General features: G+C 36.5%; 2 protein-coding genes across 16 annotated transcripts in view; one reads left to right on the top strand and one right to left on the bottom strand.

Moving 5' to 3' along the window:
- Positions 1-22,057, top strand: part of tp73 (tumor protein p73) — a 65,028-nt gene that overhangs the window by 21,155 nt on the left and 21,816 nt on the right. For all 15 annotated transcript variants that reach the window (XM_077223802.1, XM_077223811.1, XM_077223805.1 and 12 more), the window contains one exon: positions 21,582-21,768. In XM_077223802.1, the coding sequence (XP_077079917.1) occupies positions 21,582-21,768 (187 nt within the window). The remainder of the gene's footprint in view (positions 1-21,581; positions 21,769-22,057) is intronic.
- Positions 514-6,017, bottom strand: LOC143732575 (uncharacterized). The gene is made up of 6 exons (XM_077223816.1): positions 5,742-6,017; positions 4,458-5,479; positions 4,301-4,370; positions 3,637-3,808; positions 3,309-3,471; positions 514-806 (listed from the first exon to the last, which is right to left on the bottom strand). Exons 1-5 carry the CDS (start codon positions 5,944-5,946, stop codon positions 3,309-3,311), a joined length of 1,632 nt encoding a protein of 543 aa, XP_077079931.1. The 5' UTR covers positions 5,947-6,017; the 3' UTR covers positions 514-806.

Below are 22,057 nucleotides of genomic sequence, written 5' to 3'. Positions count from 1 at the left end.
TTTACAGTTTCAACAATACTGTAATTTCACAGTAAAGTACTGGCAGCTGTGGTTCCAGCCCTTTACCGTAATTTTACAGTTTCAACAATGCTGTAATTTTACAGTAAAGTACTGGCAGCTGTGGTTCCAGCCCTTTACCGTAATTTTACAGTTTCAACAATGCTGTAATTTTACAGTAAAGTACTGGCAGCTGTGGTTCCAGCCCTTTACCGTAATTTTACGGTTTCAACAATGCTGTAATTTCACAGTAAAATACTGGCAGCTGTGGTTCCAGCACTTTACCGTAATTCTACAGTTTTTAATTTTACGGCTGTGCTGTAATTTTTAAAGTACTGGCAGCAATGTTTCCAGCTATAATTTTACAGTATAAAAAAGTTAGAATATAAATACTGTTTTCTATTTACTCTATTGTCTGATATCTATTAGCATCCCTATATGTAGCATAATGTATACAGACATTCCAAACAGACATTTTACTCAATGGAAAAAATAAAGACAAAATAGAGTACATTCTTTGACATTTATTTAAAACAGGTACATGTTTTAACAATACATTAACATTATTTAAGAAAATAAAAAAAATAAAACAATCACAGAAAATACATTTTAAATTCCAATGAGAGGATCCAAAAACAGAAACCTTACGAAGAGGTAAAAAAACCAACAAAAAAAACAGCCAACCTCAGCCACCATGCCAGAGAAGAAGTCTGGGACATAATCAAGTGAACCCAACGTAGGAAGAGGCGAAAAACAGCCAACGCGTCCCACATCATCTTTTGACATCTGGTCTGAGGGGAAATCCAAGTCTGAGAAGAAAGAAAATCAAGAAAATCTTAGTGGTAAAATAAAGCACATGGCAAAAACTAGTGATCACATACTCTGCAAACACTTTTAAAAGATACATAAAATTATCATGTTAATGTACTTAATTAATCTTAGAGAGCAAATGAGGGTGTATGTTTGATACAGCATGGAGGAAAAACAATCTTAACAAAGATTATGGGGTTAAGACAAGACCAGAAATTTTAGCTGCATGTGTGTAAAAGAAAGTGATTGTGTGTTTTCCAGTTAGCCGGAAAGGAGTAGATAATTAATTGATTTGAGTGTGTGTATGTATGTATATTATTAGTGTATATATGTATAGAGATCTGATAAGTTATATGTGCAAACAAATGTTTAAAGCACGTTTGAGAGTACAGTGGGAAAAAAGCTATGTTAACCCTCAACCTTTTGGAATTGGTTGGTTTTCTGCATTAATTGGTCATAAAATGTCATCTGATCTTCACCAGTCACAAGTATAGACAAACACAATGTCCTTAGAGGGATAGTTCACCCCAACAATTCTCATTTACTCACTCTCATGCTATAATACATTACAATCTTTGAGTCCATACAATGGCATTGATTGGCTGCCATTCTTTTGACACCTAAAAAACAACACAGCGATCAGGACATTAAAGGAACACGCCGACATTTTGTGACTTTAACTTATTCACCGTATCCCCCAGAGTTAGATGAGTCCACACACACCCTGTAACTCTGCCTGACGCACCCACCGCTAGCCTAGCTTAGCACAAAGACTGGAAGTAAATGGCTCCAGCTAGCATACTGCTCCCAATAAGTGACAAAATAATGCCAACATTTTCCTATTTATATGTTGTGATTTGTATAGTCACAGTGTGTACAAATAACAAGGTCATATGATACACAGCCATCTTTTAACAGTATACATAATGGGAACTATATTCTCAGAAAGCGTAGCACTACTTGGGCAGAGTGATTAGTGCAATACTCTGAGCGAACTCTCTGCTCCTCACCACCGGGCTTCTCAGGCGCTGCAAGCAAATCACTCCGCCCCAAGTAGCAGTGCTTCGCCTTCTGAGAATATAGTTCCCAGTATGTATACGGTTAAAAGATGTCTGTGTCTCATATGACCTTGTTATTTGTACACACTGTGAATATACAAATCACAACATATAAATAGGAAAATGTTGGCGTTATTTTGTCACTTATTGGGAGCAGTATGCTAGCTGGAGCCATTTACTTCCAGTCTTTGTGCTAAGCTAGGCTAGCGGTGGGTGCGTCAGACAGCGTTACAGCACGCACAGAGATGAAAAGGGTATGGACTTATCTAACTCTGGGGGATACGGTGAATAAGCTAAAGTCCCAAAATGTCGGCGTGTTCCTTTAATGTCTCGATCGCTGTGTTTTTTTTTTTAGGGTGAACTAGCCCTTTAAGCTAACAACACGCAAACAATTACAATCTTTCATGTCTTTACTAAACACATCTCATTAAACAGTAGAAAGGAATCACTTGCGCCTCAGCCTAGCCAGTGCTCTCGGAACAGGACACAACAATCTGAAAAAAGGACCCAAGGTCTATAGGACCAAGGAGCAGGACCGGAGCACAGAACGTTTTAATAAATTTATTAGTGTAAAATGACCAACGTTTCGACGCACATGCGTCTTCTTCAGAGTCTCTGAAGAAGACGCATGTGCGTCGAAACGTTGGTCATTTTACACTAATAAATTTATTAAAACGTTCTGTGCTCCGGTCCTGCTCCTTGGTCCTATAGACCTTGGGTCCTTTTTTCACATCTCATTAAACATTCAAATTGCTGCAGTAAGTGAAGTTCTTGTTGTTACTTAATGACCCACAAATGTTTTTTTGTTTTTGTAATAGTTGTTCATGATTCCCTTGTTTGTTCTGAGCAGTTAAACTGTCCACTGTTCTTCAGAATAAAATCCTCCCCCTGGCACCCCTTTTAATAGTCCATCAGTAGTTCTCATTGTGAAAAGATGGGTCTTAAAATCATGCAGTCACTATTGTAAAGGTTTCAATGTGCAGAATATGCTGGAAAACCAAAGACTGTGCAGGACATGGTGGATAGGATTTTTTTCTGAAGAACATTGGGCAGTTTAACTGCTCCAATCAAAGAAAGTACTCATGAACAACCATCACAAAACAAAAAAAAACATTTGTTATTCATAGAGGTAACAACAAGGTAGTCACTTACACAATTTACATTTTTATTACACAGCACTGATAGTGGCTAATGGGATGTGTTGAGTAAAGTCATGAAAGATTATAATTGTTTGTGTAGCTAGCTTAAACACTTTGTGTTTTGTCTATACATGTGACTGATGAAGATCACATGAAATTTTATGACCAATTAATGCAGAAAATCATCCAATTCCAAAGGGTTCAGATACTTTCTTACCACTGAATATGAATGCAGTTAAGAGGTGTTGATTCTTTTAGGAAGCTGCACAAATGTGAGTGTCAGTGGGCATTTAAGTTAAGTTACCTAGACAAAATCCCATTCGAAGTCGATGAGGTTCTTCAGGAGAGAAGCAACTTTGGGATTGACAGTGGCAGACTTCTTGCTGACAAGTTTTCCCGTCTTCTTTGAAATCACCTTGCCTCTGCGAGCCTTTGAACCTCTTTCAGGGTTTATCCCAACGAATCGTCTAAGGGTAATAAAAACACACACACACACACTTTAAAAGAGAAAACTTACAAAATCTATCTTTTATCAATTTAAATAGTGGATTAAATATAAATTTGCTAAATTAGGGAGCAATAAAAAAATATATAAACCAATTTAAAGGGTACTATAAAAGGTGATAAAATACCTTTGAATGAATTCCAATGTGCCACATGCCTCCTCTGGATACTGAAGATTAAAGACATAGAACATAGCAAACATTGTTGCTATTGCAGTCAGAAATCGTGGTTGTATGCCCTCACAAACAACAAGACCCTCTAGGGTAATCATCCAGCGTTCAATACAGTTGTCTGCACTCCCTGAAATGATTTTTTTTTTTTCAAATTATACACAACACTTATACACAAAAAATACAATTTTATGATTATTTACTCACTCTAAGGCCATCCAAGATGTGTATGACTTCGGACATCAGAACACAAATATTCTTTTTTTAAGGAAATTAGAGCACTGTATATGCATGCAATTGAAGTGAACGGGTCCCATCCTTTTGACAATCCAAACAGCATATTATGGCAGCATTACAGTAATCCACACAATTCCCATGCATCAGTTCATGTTTTCTAATGTAAAATGATACATGTTGGTAAGAAACAAATCCAGTATTAATATTTAATTATTAACTTTCCTGTTCAATCAAAACAATTTGTGGCGCTGTGTCAGATTAAGTCAAGTACATCTTTGATGGCCTGAGGGTGAGTAAAATATCACTTCATTTTCGAACGAAACTTTCTTTCAAAAGTACTGCCTTTGCAACCAATTATTTATCTCATTAGTTATGACATACTTACCACATAGAATAAGACGAGGGCTCGCAGGTAGATTTTCCATCTTCTCTACATCAGCAGCAGTCGCAGAAACCTGGAAGAGAACACAAAAATTAGAATGATAGATAAATAAATGAATTAGATAAAATGAAACAAGAAACAACAGATAAAAAACACTCACATCTGCATGTAATATCAGGCCACTTTCACTCTCATTGAAATGTGCCAGAAGAAGCTTGATGACCAGGTCTGCAATTTCAAGGTGGTCTGCCTGGGACAGGACATCCTTCATGTTTTTGTCTTTTGGTCTGCTTTTAAAGTACTCAGGAATGGTCTTTCCAAATTCTTCCATGGACATCTCTAAAGTGTGCAGTATGTCAATTTCAGTAAGTAAGTGAAAATGGGCACAGATGGACCTCTGGTTAAAAAGGTAAGGCCACTGGCACCTTATGTCCTCAACGGAAGGAGATGGTGTGGAATTTAAAAGCTGACGCTGCAGACAGAATGTTGTTTCCATCAGATTTTGTACTTCTACTTTCTCAAATCCAGCAGTTCCCTCCTTGCTGTAAATGTCTTGTAGTCGCTGACGTTTTGCCTCTATGGATTCCGTGGTTTCTTCTGGTGGGAGATGTGGCTGAAATCTCACACACCCGTAAGTGTCAGTGGGTCCTCGTTTGCATCCAGACTTTGTCATGGTTCTTCTATGATGGCCAAAACTACTCTCACGATTAAGATTTTCCACACGTGTCTTCACTTGCAGTAAGAGAGATGTATACCCTCCTGCTATTAAAGCACCATTTGGAAACTGGTCCGCAAAGCTGTTAGGGTACTGCCTAACAATATTTTGGCAGACTGTAATACATTGAGAGCGCGTGGGGCAAAGCTCATATTTGCGCATTTCATCAACTAGGACTCTCACCATCTGGCGCCGTTCAGCAGGTTTGGGCCTCTTGCCTGCAGCAATAGCTGATTGGATCTCTGGTGGCATTCGGTCCCAAGAGACCTGGAAAGTTGTGGGCCATGTCTTGGAAATGGTAAAAGTATGTGAAGAGGATGTTCCTGGGTTGGCTGTCTCTGGGGAAAAGGACATGCAAGCTTGGCTGTCAGGTGTTGGACTTGAAAGAGGAGAGGATGAACTTGACTGACTGTAACGTGAACATGGGCTGGAGATGGCTTGTAGGTCTAGAGTAATCACTTCAGCTTCTGATAAAAGTACAGAGAATTAACATTATTTACAAACTCTAATGATGATACCATGCACAGTGTCACTATTTTGTCTCACAAACTATTTTTACATTTATTTACACATTCATGTAAACTAAAATTTTACTTGGCAAAACACATTAAAAGGACCTTATATATCGAAAAAAATGTATTTTAAATCTTACTGTCTGTAACATTTACATTTGTATAGGCAGGTAACGCTCATTAAATTCATAACTTTAAAATGTCTTTGCTACATTACCTGATTTAAAAACTTGAAGAAGCTTTCTAAGCTGGATAACTGGCAAGAGATCTTGAAGATCATCTTTCTGAACATACTGCAAATCATTTTTGCTTTCTAGCCCAGAGCTCTGAAGTTTTGAAACAATCTGTTGCAAAACATCTGAGGATAGGTTAGGCAATGCCTGCAAAATGATGTCTTTAACCTCATTACTCCAGTCAGACATTGGTCTATAGAAAGAGAAAAGAGTGATGAAGAATTAGTACAGGCATGCCACACACTCTGTACTCAGGCAATGGGTAATAATCTAACAGATTCGCGTGTTTTACACAGCACACTCTCTCGGCTGGCTTAATACTGTAAACACCCATGTTAGGAACCAGTACAGCCTGATATTCCTGGGTAACAAAATGAACAGATGAACCCTGATGAACAAGAACTAATTTGATCTTTCCAACTACAAGCGCTTCATCATCTGAGTCTCTGATCAAAACAAACATGTTTTTTTTGTATTTTGTACCTCTCAGTGTAATATCATTGGCAACCTCAGTGTTTACAGCCTCAAAATTCATATGCAAAACTGCCGTTCTGATCTCCTCACTGTATTCAGTAGAATAAAATTCTGTGCTTTTTTCGAGAACAATATCTGGTGGAAAGAAGTTGCCAGCATAAAGGTATGCCTGGAGAAGCTGATGTTTCTCTGCAAGTGTTCGACAAAGATTCTTGAAGTTATGTGATTTCCGAGCACACTGCTTGAAATATGTATGCTTGCTTTCAAATCTTAGCGTCCACAAACGGATTAAAGGGCCAAAGTGAAAAATCAGTTCAGGATAATGAGTAATGTAGTGGTGCTTTGGTTTCAGTGTGTGATTTGGAAATGCTTTACATCTAGTGTGCAGGTACTCATTAATCAAAACTTCTAGGTAGGCTATCTGCCCTGCAGAAATAGCTGGTGCACATATAAGCTCTACTATTTGTCTAAGCTGTAACACCAGCTGCCACACCTCATTTTCAGCTGGACTTTCAATCTTATCTCCAATCAAAACTGGAAGCATCCTAAGGAAACACCAGTTTTGCACTGCATGACCAGACAGTTTATCCCCCCCTGGAGCAAGCTCAGCAGGTTTGTCATTAGAATCACAGCCAAAGTATGAGAACTGACTTATTCTGCGATTTAATTCCTGGTAAGTGAACTGCTTATCCACAGTCACAAGGTGTTTTATGTATAATGCTACATCATATGACGCAACACCTTCAAATATGTCATGGCCAAGACAAGGTGGTAATCCAGGTTGGCATACATGAAAGTAACTTAGGCTATTGAACAAAGAGTCAAATTTGATTCCTTCAACTGCACATGAAGTGGAATCACTCTCAGCATGCTCTCTATATGAATCAACAGTGCGTTTAGTACCTTTGGATAGAGGAGCTTCTCGAAAGGTCTCTCTTTCAATGTTGCAATATCTGCAGAAATGAATACTCTTGGAGAAATTCTCTACAAATCCACCTATGCAGTGTGAGCCCAGGTTGTCCCCAGAAATTGCAGTTAATGTTCCCAAGGACACTTGTCCGTCAGGCAAAGTAACACCACTTATCTCAAGATCTTTAAGGTCTTTGATGAGTGCCTGGAAGATTTTTTCTTGCCCGAAAAACTTAAAATCTTGCTCCCTGCAAATCATAACAAGTTGCATCTGGTCAATGCTTGACCTATGATGCGGAGGAATGTCTGTAAGGGTGGCGTATACACAGAGTAATTTGTGTTTTTTCCTGCCAGATCCGAGAGGGTTGGCAACTTCTAATGCATCCTGGTAGAGAATTATGCCAAAGGATGAGGGCTCATTTTTGAGCAAACTACTTTCTCTCATACCGTTGCCATCCCACACGTCCCGAAAAACATCTTTACGAGGAACACTGTAGTACATTTGTTTATGGTGTTCCCTTACTGTGTCAATTTGTAACAGAGAGCTGACAGTTTCCTTGATTGGAACATATTGTGCAAAACACTCTTTGCCTGCCTCATTTTCTCCAAGACGGACTGGAACTGGTGCTATGTGGTGAAAATTACTTTTGAAGTAGGTTTTTCGTCTCTGGTCAGTATAAAGTACCTGTGAATTGTAAGTCTGAAAGAGGTCATCACTTCGCAAAACATCAATAATGGCACATATATCCCTTTCAGCAAGCTGTAATGCAACTAATTTGTCTCTTAACTTGAAAAGCAGGTGTTCCTTACTCATGTCATGAATTTCTTGAAAGTGACTAACAATTATTTGAATTACAGATGATGGAAGTAGACATTTAGCTTGTAATTTGAGATAAAATAAAGCAAGATGTCTCAAAAACAATGCTTCGTCAACACTTTCTGCACTGTCATCTTGTTCCATACTATGGCTTTCATCACATGGAGCCTCATGTAGTACTTCTGACAGGTGGTCAGAGCTCTCAGTCAGGCTACCAGGATTAACAGAAACAACCAGATTTCCCTCAGAACAATCACGATGTTTTCTAGACAAGTGTGCAGTAAATGTGGAAACGTTGGAAAACACTCTGCCACATCCCTGAAATGGACATGGAACTATTTTTCCCTCCTTAATATGCATCTTTATATGCATGTAAAAGCTTTTCAATGACTCACACCTGACCCGACATAACTCAACATGACATGTTAGGTCAAATGAGGTGAAGGACCTAGCACTATACTCCGTTTGGCCCTCTCCATGTCTATAGCTGTGAGACTTAAAGGCTTCAAACTTTCGAAATGTTTTGTTGCAACCAGGCAGAGCACAACTAAAAGTTATATTAGAAACATGCCTGTGAATTCGCATGTGCCTTACAAATGCACAAATGGTACTGCATGCTTGTGCACAAAGTTTGCAAGTATACATGGTGTGAAACTCACCAAAGATTAGGGCTGTGTATGGTCTCAGTAAAACATTAACGTCATCAAGTGAATAATTCCTAGAAAAAAAAGAAGAAGAAAATAATTATTTCGAAATCTTTAACCAAGCAAAGAAATTCGACGTCAGAGCACGGAGAACATTGAATAGTGATGTCTCAGCTGCTGAGATTGAACTGTCTGTCTGCAAAAACGCGTTTCGCGCCTAAAAGTGCAGTCAATAATATCCACCTCGTCTTTCAAAAAACAACCTCTTTGACTTTTTAATACTATGTGCATGTCAATCTCACAAAAACGCAGGTACTATCACCACTAAATCGAATATATATAAATATCTAACGTTATTTTGCTTTTGGGAATTTTAACAGCTTTACATTATTTGCATGGGAACTAACGTTAAACAAATTGACCACTAAATTTTAATTACTATAATGGTTCTGGATATTTCGAGTAGTTTTATAATTATTCTCCATCTTATGTGCATGATATTATGCGAATAAAATTAATGCATCTGGTAATTGCTAAGAAATTCGACGTCAGAGCACGGAGAACATTGAATAGTGATGTCTCAGCTGCTGAGATTGAACTGTCTGTCTGCAAAGACGCGTTTCGCGCCCAAAAGTGCAGTCAATAATAGCCACGTCTTTCAAAAAACAACCTCTTTGACTTTTTAATACTATGTACATATGAATCTCACAAAAACGCAGGTACTCGCACCACTAAATCGAATATATATATATATATATATATATATATATATATATATATATATATATATATATATATATATATATAAATATCTAACGTTATTTTCCTTGTGGGAATTTTAACAGCTTCACATTATTTGCATGGGAACTAAACAAATTGACCACTAAATTTAAATTACTATAATGGATCTGGATATTTCGAGTAGTTTTGAAATTATTCTCCATCTTATGTGCATGATATTATGCGAATAAAATTAATGCAGTAAGATTCGCATCGTGTAACGTTAGGCTACTGAATCAGAAATTAATTTTAAATCGAGGTAAGGGTTAATACAAAAGAAAGCCAAACTAATTTATAAATGGTAACTTAACTTTAACCAAGCAAAGAATTCGCAGTCATAATTGGAGCTCAGAGAACATTCATGAGCAGGCGAAAGGCCTCGACCGTTGAGAGCTCTGTCTGCAAAACGCGATTCGCGCTCAGTAACTTAGCACAGTCAAAAATACCTCGTGAAAAAGGCGATTTTACAGGTTGGGAGCAACATAATAGAATAACAGCAAATAAATAAACTTACCTTAAACAGTGTCCTTCTTTAAAACAGCCTAGAGGAGTGCTGCGAAACAATTCTGCTCTTTGACGAAAATAGACGGCGTTGAATATGCCCCGCCCCCACGTGCTATTTTTTACAGTCCAAGACTGTTTTTTCCAGGAAAAAAATGGGTTTACACGTAAATGCTGTAAATTAACCGCAGGTAATTAATTTATGGAACATAGACTGTAAATTTACAGGATTAAACTGTTTATTGAAATAACAGTATTTTACTGTCGGAAATTGGCTGTATTTTTACAGCAATTTTTAACAGTGTAGTCAGATGGACAATAAAACATTTACCTGAACTTAGAGCTTAAAGTGTTAGTTCACCCAAAAACAAAAATTCTTTCATCATTTACTCACCCTCATGTTTTTCCAAACCCTTAAGACTTCCGTTCATCTTCATCTACCAAAACTGATGTGTGAGTTGATGATTAATTAAAAAAAAAAATCTGTTTATCATATAAAGCGATCAAATCTCTTCAGAAAATTTGAAACTAAACAGCTCAATTCATGTGGATTAGTTTTACGATCTCTTTATGAACTGTTTGAAGTGTCAAAGTGGTAGTTGTCAATGGAGGGAACCAAGATATTATAAATATCTTCATTTGTGTTCCGAAGATGAGCGTAAGTCTTACGGGTTCGGAATCTGAAATGGGTGAGGGTTCTCTAGTAAAGTGCAGATGCAATATGTAAGCAACGGCTCCACCAAAACATGAATAGCAATGTACGTTGTAACAAAGTTACATGATGTTGTGGAAAGAAGGAGGCGGGAACCGGCGAACATTCAACAGCTTTAATAATAAAATAAACAAATACAAAACTAAAGTAAAAGACAGCAGCCCCTCACGGACGACTGCTGTCACATAAAATAAAACATATACACATCAAATAAAATAGTCCAGATCGGGAAAGGTCCACGAGCCGGGACTCGAACTCGGGTTGCCCGAAGCACAACGGTGCTACATGACGGCACACTTGCCCACGACCGACTACAGTCAGACATTTAAATCATTACTTTTAATTGGATACCAAATAATTGGAACTGAATATCAAAAATACATTGATATGAATATTTTTCTATTAATCTATTAGTCTGCTTTTACATTCCGCGCATCTATTTTGTCCCATGCTAGTTATCACTATGTCAATTGCAGTTTCAAGAGATTCAAGAGTGAATAATGCATTTATATGTAGATGCCACTTTTGAAATTTTGCAGCCGGCGATCCTCTTAGCAGCATGAAAAACAAAACTTTTATTCAATGGATTATATATAGCCTCGAAAGCGTGCAAAGACTGCTCACTTTACAATCACTAAAAAGCTGTCACTTGTTTCGCGATCTTACAGAGTTCCATTAAAATCAATAAAGTTGTGTACACTGCATAATGAATCTCTTACTTACATTGTGTCTTTGTTTGTTAATAAGATGATTCGCGAGCGTACAGAACTGCAGTGTTTTGAAAACTGATTAAATTAAACACCTCCGATTGGCCATTGCGTTCAAGAGTTTAACAGACATGACTGTGATTGGATACATGTCTCATAGCTGCAAAAACACGTTCTCCAGAGCGCAAACACAAAACCGCTCTGCACGTTTGCCAAATCTATTTCGCCACTGTGATATTATTACAGTATCAACAGAGGGTTATGCTTTAATTTGAGTGTGCTAATATTTAAATTCGAATTTGTGATGTTTTTTACCCATGTAATGTTTTAATTTTTTAACAAAAAAATTATTTGTGATCAAACATTAATTGGCGGACCCCCTAGTGGTTGCGGACCCCAGATTGAAGACCCCTGCTTAATAATAAATAAATAATAGATTCTTGTTATTGTTTGTAACTCAAACGCCTTTTTTGTAACTTCTACTGGATGTGAATGTCTGGAAGACAGGAAGACAAGAAGCTGCTTGCCTTGCTACTTTTTTTTTAAACAACTTTTAATTTCACTCTGCCACTCACTCTAAAGACCATTAAACTTTTTACTTTATCCTCCAAAAGAAACAGAGAAAGGTAAAAATGACTTAGGATTATTGTCATGATAAGTGAAATCTCAATGTAACCTCAAATTCAGGGAATTTCCAGGCATAATACAAAGGCTTGCAGGATGAGGATATCTGAGATTAGTGTGTAACTGGGAAGTGACTCATTGTGTCGAACTGAAGGGTTAAGACATGATGCTCTTGGATTTGTGTAGCCTCGGGGTGCTTTGGGAGAGGCATGGGGGCATTTTGACTGTAATCTACTTGATCCAAAGTGGGCTTCTCACCGCTACCTGAAACAACATTCCTCTTAGCCAAACTCGGGGATGAACCATTTGTCAATCCGGGGGAATTGCACAATTGACTGTTAGAATTGTAGGGGAAATGTTTACTCTGGTTGTGATGTTTACCAATAATTATGCTTGTATTAACTGTTTTTGATTAAGACACATCACATGATCAGGAATTGCACACGACCTGCTAAAAGGAGTGTGTGAGTGACACGTAAAAATGTAAAATGTATAAAAAATGCAAAGGACATGCTTTGCAGAATGTCTTAACTGCTCTTTTCCATATGTGGAACAGTGGAATTTTGTTAAAAAATGTTTAGCTTTAAAATAAAATAAACAAATATCTGTTTAACTTGAACTTATTTCACTTTTAGTTTTAGTAATTTCAGTACTTCAATTTAAATTTATTTTATTTTAGGTCATCTCTAATGTTTGCTTAAGTTTTCTATTTCAGCTTGTTTCATGTTAATGAAAATAATTTTTAACAGTTTTAGTTTTAGTTAAAAATAATAACACGGATGAGGACTGTAGCTGTCAGGTTCCAAAATTCCAAAAAAAAAATCATAAAAGTACCTTAAATTTTGTCCATACGACTTTTGCACTATATTCCAAGTACTCTGAAGTTGTACAATAGTTTTGTGTTAGAAGCGAGCAGAAGTTTTATTCTTTATTCCTTGAAAACATTCCCATCGGTTGCTTGTGCATATTTGAAATTAGTACGTCAAGACATGTTACACCAGGTTTGATATTGGAGGGGAAGATTTTTAGGGAGTAACAAATAACATTTTTGTCATTTCATCGCACATAGATCACATGACATACATTTACATTTACATTTAATCATTTAGCAGACGCTTTTATCCAAAGCGACTTACAAATGAGTAGAACAATAGAAGCAATCAGACCAACAAGTGGGCAACAGTATACAAGTGCTGTAACAAATCTCAGTTAGTCTAGCACAGTACACATAGTAAGTTTTTGGTTTTTATCAGAAAAAAACGACAAATAGAATAGAAAAGGGAAGTGCTAGTGCTATTAATTCGTCAGGTGCTGACGAAAAAGATGTCTAAAGACTCAGGTGCTCGAATTGAGATAGGCAGGTCATTCCACATGATTTCAGAAGATAGCAGAATATAGTATTTATGATACTTTATTGAGACCATTTCACCATTCATTTGAATTAAAAACAGGTACAAGACATGCCACAAAACAACTACTGTTGTGTTGTATGGGAAATAAAGTAATTCGGGTTTGGAATTAATTTGAAAGGGTGAACAAACTATTGTGTGAAAGAAAAAAAACATTTAAACATTTTCTCCTCACCATTCCCTACCTGTTTTAGTAATAATGCTTGAATTGGAATGAATTGCTCAAAATGGACCTGTGTAACCTGGGCTTGACTTTAACATTTGTAACATTTTTTGCTCACCAGCCAAAATTTTGACATTGATAACATGGGGAAAAAATGCCAAATATATATTTTTAATAATATCTCATAATTTGGCAGCTGATATATTAGGCTGCAGTCACTTTAAGACCTGACGCATGGATCCATTATACTGTTACACGTTTGTTTTCTTTCTCAACTGTTTACGTTCACTTAAAACATAACTGACTGTGTTTACGTGAATACTCGCCAAGACTGCCATTTTTACTTTATTTTGTGTGTATTTGACCGTTTAAGCACAATAAGCAACGAAAAATAACTTAATTTAGTGCTGAGAGGCGGCTTTATCTGCGTGCACTTCGGGTGTGAACACAAAATATGTGTCAGAGAGATGAGAGAGAGAGAAAGCGCAGCTGGTATCATGTACAGTATCTAGTCGGTGGAAAATGAGAATTGGAACCGTTCCTGATATTTCAGTATCGTTATGTATCAAAAAAAGCTATATTTTTGACAACACTACATTGCACTTAGTTTATTATTTCAGATGCCTTTTTAAAAGACTAAGATTGACAAATGTATTTGTTATATATAAAATTCAACCTACCAAAGTGGCTAGTAGGGGTGACTGCGTTACACGCCACTGCTGAAATACACCCGCATTTGGCAGGTTGGCGGGTGTTAATATCAAGCCCTGTGTGTAACAGTCGGATTGGTGCAGAGTTCAGAGACCACGTCCCTGTCCTTGGTTCTGAACCCCTTCCGTTCATTCAGTTTTCTCAAATGACCATGTGCAAGCTCCTAAAGGTGTTTTCTTTTTCATCACTGAGGTTTTGTTAGGGTCATTTTATGATATCTTCCTAAATCATGTCTGTTTCTGCCTGGGCCGTTGCCTCTGTCTTCTTAGGTCCCAATTAAAGTATGATATCACTGAGTGAATCATAAAAACAAATTGTGTGTTAGGGATAACTGTTTAAAACCTCCCTCTCAAATGCACATTATAGGCTTAAAGCATGAGCTGTCATAAGGGATGAAAATGAGTTCTGACACCTCAGCTTTTCCAATAAAGACCCCAACACTTTTTTTTTCATTGTTGGCATATAAGTAGGGCAAGTCTGAGCATGTTTTTGCTTCTGGAATATTTGAGGTTGCTCTTCTTAGTTTTTACCCTCATAGTCAGCTAGCGGGTCTAAACACGCCCCAAAGCCAGTGCATCCTTCCTCTCCAAGTGACAAAACCTAACAGCAAACACAAATGATGAGATTCCCAACAAATGTACACTGAATACACTGCATGCATACTTTGTTTATTTTTAGATGTAAAATCAGGTTGGCCCATCATTCTTCTAGTTTGGTTTAGTCTTATTTGTAATGAAACTAGAGTGATAGTTCAGCTAAATATGGAATATCATGCACTCAATTTCATGTTATTCCAAACCGCATGAGTTTTTTTTTTCTTGCACAAAACACAAAAAGGGAAATTTCGCAGATTGTACAAGCTCCTTTTTCCATACAGTTAAATTGAATGGGAACAATGGACATCTGTTCACTTTCATGGCATGGAAAAGTACATCTTGTACATTCTGCTAAATATATCAGTAGCATCCTCCACAATATATTTCTTAATTTTACACTTCCTTTGCAATTATAGCCAATTTTATTTTAACCTTTTACTCTATCCTAACATTTTGTGCAGAAATGTTATTTGTCATCTACCCAGTTTCTGAATTCAGAGACCTTTTTATGTTGAACATTTTAACAAAACAATTATTGTTTTAAGAAAAAATGGTCTGCCCCTCCCTGTAAAGAATACTTGTTTCCACATGTCTGCAAACAGCAACTCCAAAGTAAATCCCTCCAAAAATATGGAAATAAGTTATGTGCACTGAACTGGCTCAAATAGACGTTAAGTGAATCTGAAAAACTTGAGAATAAATGTGATCAGCGTGCTGTAAAAATGCCAAATATTAGTTTTGATATGACATGGCGAAAAACTAGAGGTGATTTTTAGATTTATTTCTTTGACGGGGCCTTTTATTTAAGAACATCTGGATTATGTTAGAACTGCTTTTGTCCATACAATGAAAGTCAATGGGGTCCAAAAATGCAGAGCCCCACACATGTCATGCAGACAAATACAGTATATATATATATCGTGGCCACAAATTAAGGATTAATTCCCACAGCTTATTATTTCTTTCCCTCATTTTAGCAATTAGTTTCTTTATTTGATTTCCTCATTTGAAAAAGGGGAACAGGCCACGACGATGGAACAAATCCTTAATTCATGGCCATGATAGATATATATTTTTCAGCATGTAATATGCAGGGAAACATACAAAACAACAATGGACATCAGACATAAAAAAAAAAAGATCTATTGTCACAACATGTGGGCAAGTAAATGATGACCGTTTTTTTTTAAATGCTGTATGTTTTATTACTATATAAAAAAGTTCTTTATTTGTGGAGTGCAACTATTTCTCCCAAGCATGTCCTTGGAGGGACAGTATGTGATGCTGGCTGCAATTTCACAGCCGTTAGCATAGGCAGCACATTTGTGAATTTATCGACGGAGATGGGGAGTTGGCTGAATTTGCGAGTGGCATGCTGAAACATGTCCATCAGGCTGTCAGACTCGTCATTATCACTTAGGCCCGCGAGCCTGCCCGAACGTGTGCCTTTCCAATGCTCACCTTCCTCCTGCCCATCATCTTATTTTACCTTACATCACTTACACCGTCTCCACACTGCAGGCGAGCGATGCAGCGCTGCATTATAATCAAGCAAGATGTCTAAAAGTACACATTTCGTGCTTTGTTTCTTTTGCTTGCAGTGCAAATGGCTTTGTGTGTTTTTGTTTGTTGCATTGCTTACAATGTAGATGGGTTTTTATCTTTATTCATGTAATGCTTAGCCTTGATTTCTTCTTCAAACTAATAACTTTATTGTATTATATTATATTATATTATATTATATTATATTATATTATATTATATTATATTATATTACGTTATATATTATTTTATTATATTATTTATAAAAGTTCTTCAGGGGTTGTTTGTGAATGTTTTGTTGGAAAAAAAGTTTTTTGAAAATGATCATGCAACACAAAGCTGTTTTCAACAACACAGTCTGTAACACACATTGTAAGCAATCATTGATCACTGAGAATTTCAGACAGGTGGGTCCAGCTTTTGGAAATCTAGTTTTGGATTCCCGCTTGATTTTGATCCCTCAACAATAACACCCTTTATGTATGTTGCACATATTTTATTAAATCAAAGTCCTTGAAGTGGAAGCACTCTTAAAAATTAAGGCTGCAATTAGAACCAAAAAGTTTGGTTCTGGATATCTAATATACTCTTATAAAATAAAGTTTTTTTTATTTTTATTGTCATATATGGTTCCATGAAAAGCCTTTAACATCCATGGACCTTTCGATTTCACAAAAGTTTCTTTATAGTAGAAAAGATTCTTCAAATTATTAAATTGTTCTTCACACTTATAAAAGTGGATATTTTAAGTAGTGGTTCTTTCGGAAACCAAAATGGTTCTTCTATGACATTGCTATGAAAAGCCCCTCTTGGAATCTTTACTTCTAAGAGTGTAGGAGAAGCTTTTCAGCCAATAACTATTTATTCTCTAGTTCTTATAAAAGTTAAGTTCTTTCAGAAAGAATCCAGAAACCAATACTTTGATCTGGAGCACCTATAATGTAAAGTAGAATGATAAGCAATTCAAGAACCCAATGCAGCAAAAATGGTTCTTGATAAGAATTGTGTTGGTTGAAGATGTGCTACAAGGGAAGAATCTATAGAAGATTAGATCATTAACATCATTAAAAATAAAGGTTCTTTATTAGCATTTATGCTTCTATTAAGAATAGCCTAATTAACATTTCATTTGCACAAAAGGACCTTTTTAGTGAAGAAAGGTTCTTTTGACTATTTAAATGTTTTTCATACTAAGAAAAAATGGTTGTTTTATTTAACTGTTAACTAAAAGTTTCACTAAAATGGTTCTTCTGTAGCATCGTTGTGAAACCCACCTTTTTGGGACATTTATCCATTAGCATCACTAATTGAATTATCACTCTTCTTTCAACTCTGAATGATAAATGGTGTATCTCCAAAGCAGATGGACTAAGTGTAAAACAGTGGCAAGATGGTGTTAATAAGGGTGTGTGTGTCACATGGGCTTGTTGAGACGTCTCCCTGTGCTGACACATCTGCACCCAATGATCTATGCGTCTCTCTTATGTGTGTATGTGTGTTTATGTTACTCATTTACATAATCTCTCAGTGAAAGTTGAGGTGATGTTCTCACAGTAAAATAACTGTTAAACAATACTACAGAGAAAAGAGACTATTATGCCACTTTTACTGTAGATTTACTAGGTTAGCAGGGGAATCAAATCACTTTGTGGTGTTTGTGGCTTTTTTATTATTATGGAAATTGTATATGAAGGAATACAATAAAAAAAAACTCAGTTCAATTAGCGGTTCCTCATAATGGAAACATGTTATCCCTACTCAAATACCTTGATGAACTTAACTGAATTGAGTAAACTTAAACTTAATCATGTCCAAATAACTTGATTCAATCAAGTTCATCCTACCTGAAGTATTTGAGTAGAAATGACATGTTTCAATCACATGGCTCATTATGACCATTATTTATTTGAGTTAACTTACAGTAAGATATATTTGAGTGTAGCTGCTAATAATAATAACTCATACTAACAAGCTAATCACAGCTTTTCTTGTTAGGTGTGACATCAATGGCATTCCCATAGTAGTTGCTGTTTTATTGTTAGCAGGTCCTCAACTCTACCCCCCCCCCCAAAAAAAAAACACCAGCTTAATAAAACATTAAGGGCCCGATTTTAACGATCTAATCACATGGTCTAAAAGTGCACGGTGCAAGCGCACTTAGAGCATGTCCGAATCCACTTTTGCTAGTATAACGATGGGAAAAATGGTTAGCGCACCCGGTGCATGGTCTAAAAGGGTATGTGTAATGGGTATGTTTTGGGCATAACGTGCAATAAACCAGTGTTTAAAAACCCTTTAAATGCCAGTTGCGCTTCCACTTTTGCTAGTATAACGATGGGAAAAATGGTTAGCGCACCCGGTGCATGGTCTAAAAGGGTATGTGTAATGGGTATGTTTTGGGCATAACGTGCAATAAACCAGTGTTTAAAAACCCTTTAAATGGCAGTTGCGCTCGCGTCATGGCGGATTTGCTATTTACATGACGGAATTTGCAAACGGAAAGACTGAACGCTTATCCAGAGGGCAAGCGGATCTGCTCATGCGCGAGGTTAAAGCGCGCAAACAGACCATCTACAGGACAAGCCGGATTCCACCATATCTTTACACAATAATAATCTTTTACCGTGTACTCCTTTTATTTTTAATATTTGGCATGTTTTTTGCGCTGCTGCACATCACTGTGTGTTTAATAAGCAGAGTGTACGCGCTCTTTAAATAACAAAAAAATATTTTACCATGATGTTTTATTGACCAACTGAAACCTGGTCTAAAGTCAATGCTGCAATATTTTTTTTGTATTTCAGTTCCCTCAAAATAGCAACACGCCAACACACCTCGTTTTCAGCCCAGCAACGCCATGGGCGCGCAGATGGGCGCAAACAGCGTGGCGCAGGATGTGAAAATGATAAATGCATCGGGCTGAAACTAGCAAAAAACACTTGCGTTGCGCCTGGTGCTGCATTGCTCCCGGCGTATGATAGGGCCCTAACAAGTTTGCATAAACAAAGTTTGCATAGTAACAAAGATGCATAAAATAAAACTTAATTTCAACATTTAGCTGTGTGACATGGTTGACCCTCAGGTTTTGAACGGCCGTACTAAAGTTATTTTATAATTCACGTTGGATGGCCATCATTGTAAGTTAAAAGCTGTCATAGATGTTTGTAGCGCAAAATCTGACTGAACGAATATAGACCGGAAAATAACGGTAATTTTCGTTTGTTATTTTAGTAGTGTGATAAGATTTAATTAATTGGAATGAATTCATAGAAATTAACAAGAGAGAGAGAGAGAGAGCTTGTGAGTGTGAATGTAAATGTGCGTCTGTATGTAATAGTGAAGCTTGTTAGTTTATTTACAAAAACAGTGAATGTTATCACCTCATTGCTGAGAAATGGCTTGTAATGTAGCTTTCCGTAGCGAAGCTCTTTTATTTTTTTTAAATAACAGGACAGAGGTTGGTCAGATGTCCAGATATTGTATATGTATCTGATTTAAAGCCACATTTGGAAGTGACTTAAAATGAATGCGAAAAAATCTGATTTTTGCAAATGTTTGTGTTTACACCAAGTGGCAATCTTTCTGTCTCTCTCTTGAAACCAACATGAAAGTGACTTAAACTGCAATTCATCGACTGGACGCTAGAGACTGGATTCAAAAGAGAGTCAATCCCATAGACCCCCCATGTTAAACTGCCCAACTTTACAGCAACAAGCAGCGAAATAAATTTTTTACCTACTTGATTGAAATATGAAATATGCTTAGTTTGCTAGGGTTTTCTGGGTGGTTGCTTTCTGACCCCGTCAAATCACTATAATAGACTTACCCCTAAATATGCCTCACATCTCTTTGATAATATTATAATTTATTATGATATTAACTAAAATATTATGAGATTATCAATTCATCATTCAGTAAATTAAATTGTCAGATCCGGGCTGAACTGGACTTTGTAGGTAGTATTGAATTTTAGATAAAATTATGCTAAGATAAAAATATTTTGATAAAATGAATGTTTATCTACCAGTATTAGAAAGTGAGTTCTGAACAAAGTCAGTAAGTAATATAAATATGTCTAAATATTTGTACAAATATATAGATATTTCTTGAGTTTCTTTTTGTCACAATTTAATTTAAGTATGAGTTGACATTCATTTTATTTTTGGGGGTAATGCATAGCCTTGTTTAATTACTTACTACTAAATCAATAAATGTATATAATTATTTATAACATATTTCATATTTACTTCTCCAAAGCAAAGAAAAAAAAAATCACAATTTTATTGTTTTCCTGCTAAAGTTCATTCAACTATTTTGGTTTTACAATGCGATTTCTGTTCAGTTCTGACACTTGTGACAGGTTGTAAGGCGTCAGATGTCATTTGTACTATTTAAGTTACACTTTAAAAAATTTCTAACCTCCCCAACTCGAAATGTTCTAGTGACTGGTCACATCTAAATTTTTCAGTTGGCCCAAGTGAAATTCTGCTAATTTAATTTGATCAATTTGCAGAATTTCACTTGGGCCAATTGAAAAATGTATATGTGACCAGTCATTAGAATTTTTTGAGTTGGGAGGTTATTTTTTTACAGTGTACACACTTGTATAACACCATGAACTCCATGAGCTTTACTTCATGAGATACATTACATATTTGATAGAGTATGATTGCAACATCAGTAGAATTCAGCAAACAGTGCTCATCACATTTGTTCTTTTGCCGCACCTGGTGTACAATATCCCTTTCATAAAATCTGAATCACATTAATACATGTCCGCACAAAGCAGGCCTGTACATTTGGATTTTGAGGGAATATCTGGGATGTCTTTATAGTTTTAGACAAGCTCTGACATGTGCCGTGTGTGTGTGTGTGTGTGTGTGTGTGTGTGTGTGTGTGTGTGTGTGTGTGTGTGTGTGTGTGTGTGTGTGAGAGAGAGAGAGAGAGAGAGAGAGAGAGAGAGAGAGAGAGAGAGAGAGAGAGAGAGAGAGAGAGAGAGAGAGAGAGAGAGAGAGAGAGAGAGAGAGAGAGAGAGAGAGAGAGAGAAACCTTGTCCGGTTATGATTTATTTAGTGAAATGAAAGACCAACATTTTGCCAACACTGACCCAGGACCAAATTAGTTTTCAGAAAAATGTGCATTTTTAACATTTTGTCTTGACTTCGCTGTATAAGCACTATTTATTCAAATGCTTATGCATAACCCATTGTTTATTTCGATTTTTTTTTTCTGCAGTACTCTCCGTTACTTAAGAAACTCTACTGTCAGATTGCCAAGACCTGTCCTATTCAGATCAAACTTGCTTCCTTGCCCCCAAATGGCAGCGTGATACGAGCCATGCCCATCTACAAGAAGGCTGAACACGTCACAGAGGTGGTCAAACGTTGTCCTAACCATGAACTTGGACGGGACTTCAATGAAAGTTTGTAAACTTCATTCTTGTTAGATATTGTGACATTTCATTGTGTAAATGTAACAACTTTTTCCGTTGCTTGACTGTTCATGTTAGTGTAATAAATACGCTTTCTTTCTGTATATGTGATGACATCATAATAGATCAGACATCTGAAAGCATTTATAAACCAGTAAAAATAGACCAAATTGGTCAACAAAGACATCTGAATAACTATTGAAGTAAAGTCTTTAATTATCATTATTATCATTATTTATAATATTCACAACAAAGTTGCTGTATGAATTTAAATAGGCAA

This window comes from Siphateles boraxobius, unplaced genomic scaffold (assembly GCF_051911475.1).
Source record: "Siphateles boraxobius isolate OS27281-9 unplaced genomic scaffold, OSU_SipBor_1 9, whole genome shotgun sequence".
NCBI lineage: Eukaryota > Metazoa > Chordata > Actinopteri > Cypriniformes > Leuciscidae > Siphateles > Siphateles boraxobius.
The sequence above is the reverse complement of the archived record's forward strand: the minus strand, read 5'-3'. Positions and strand labels throughout refer to the sequence as shown.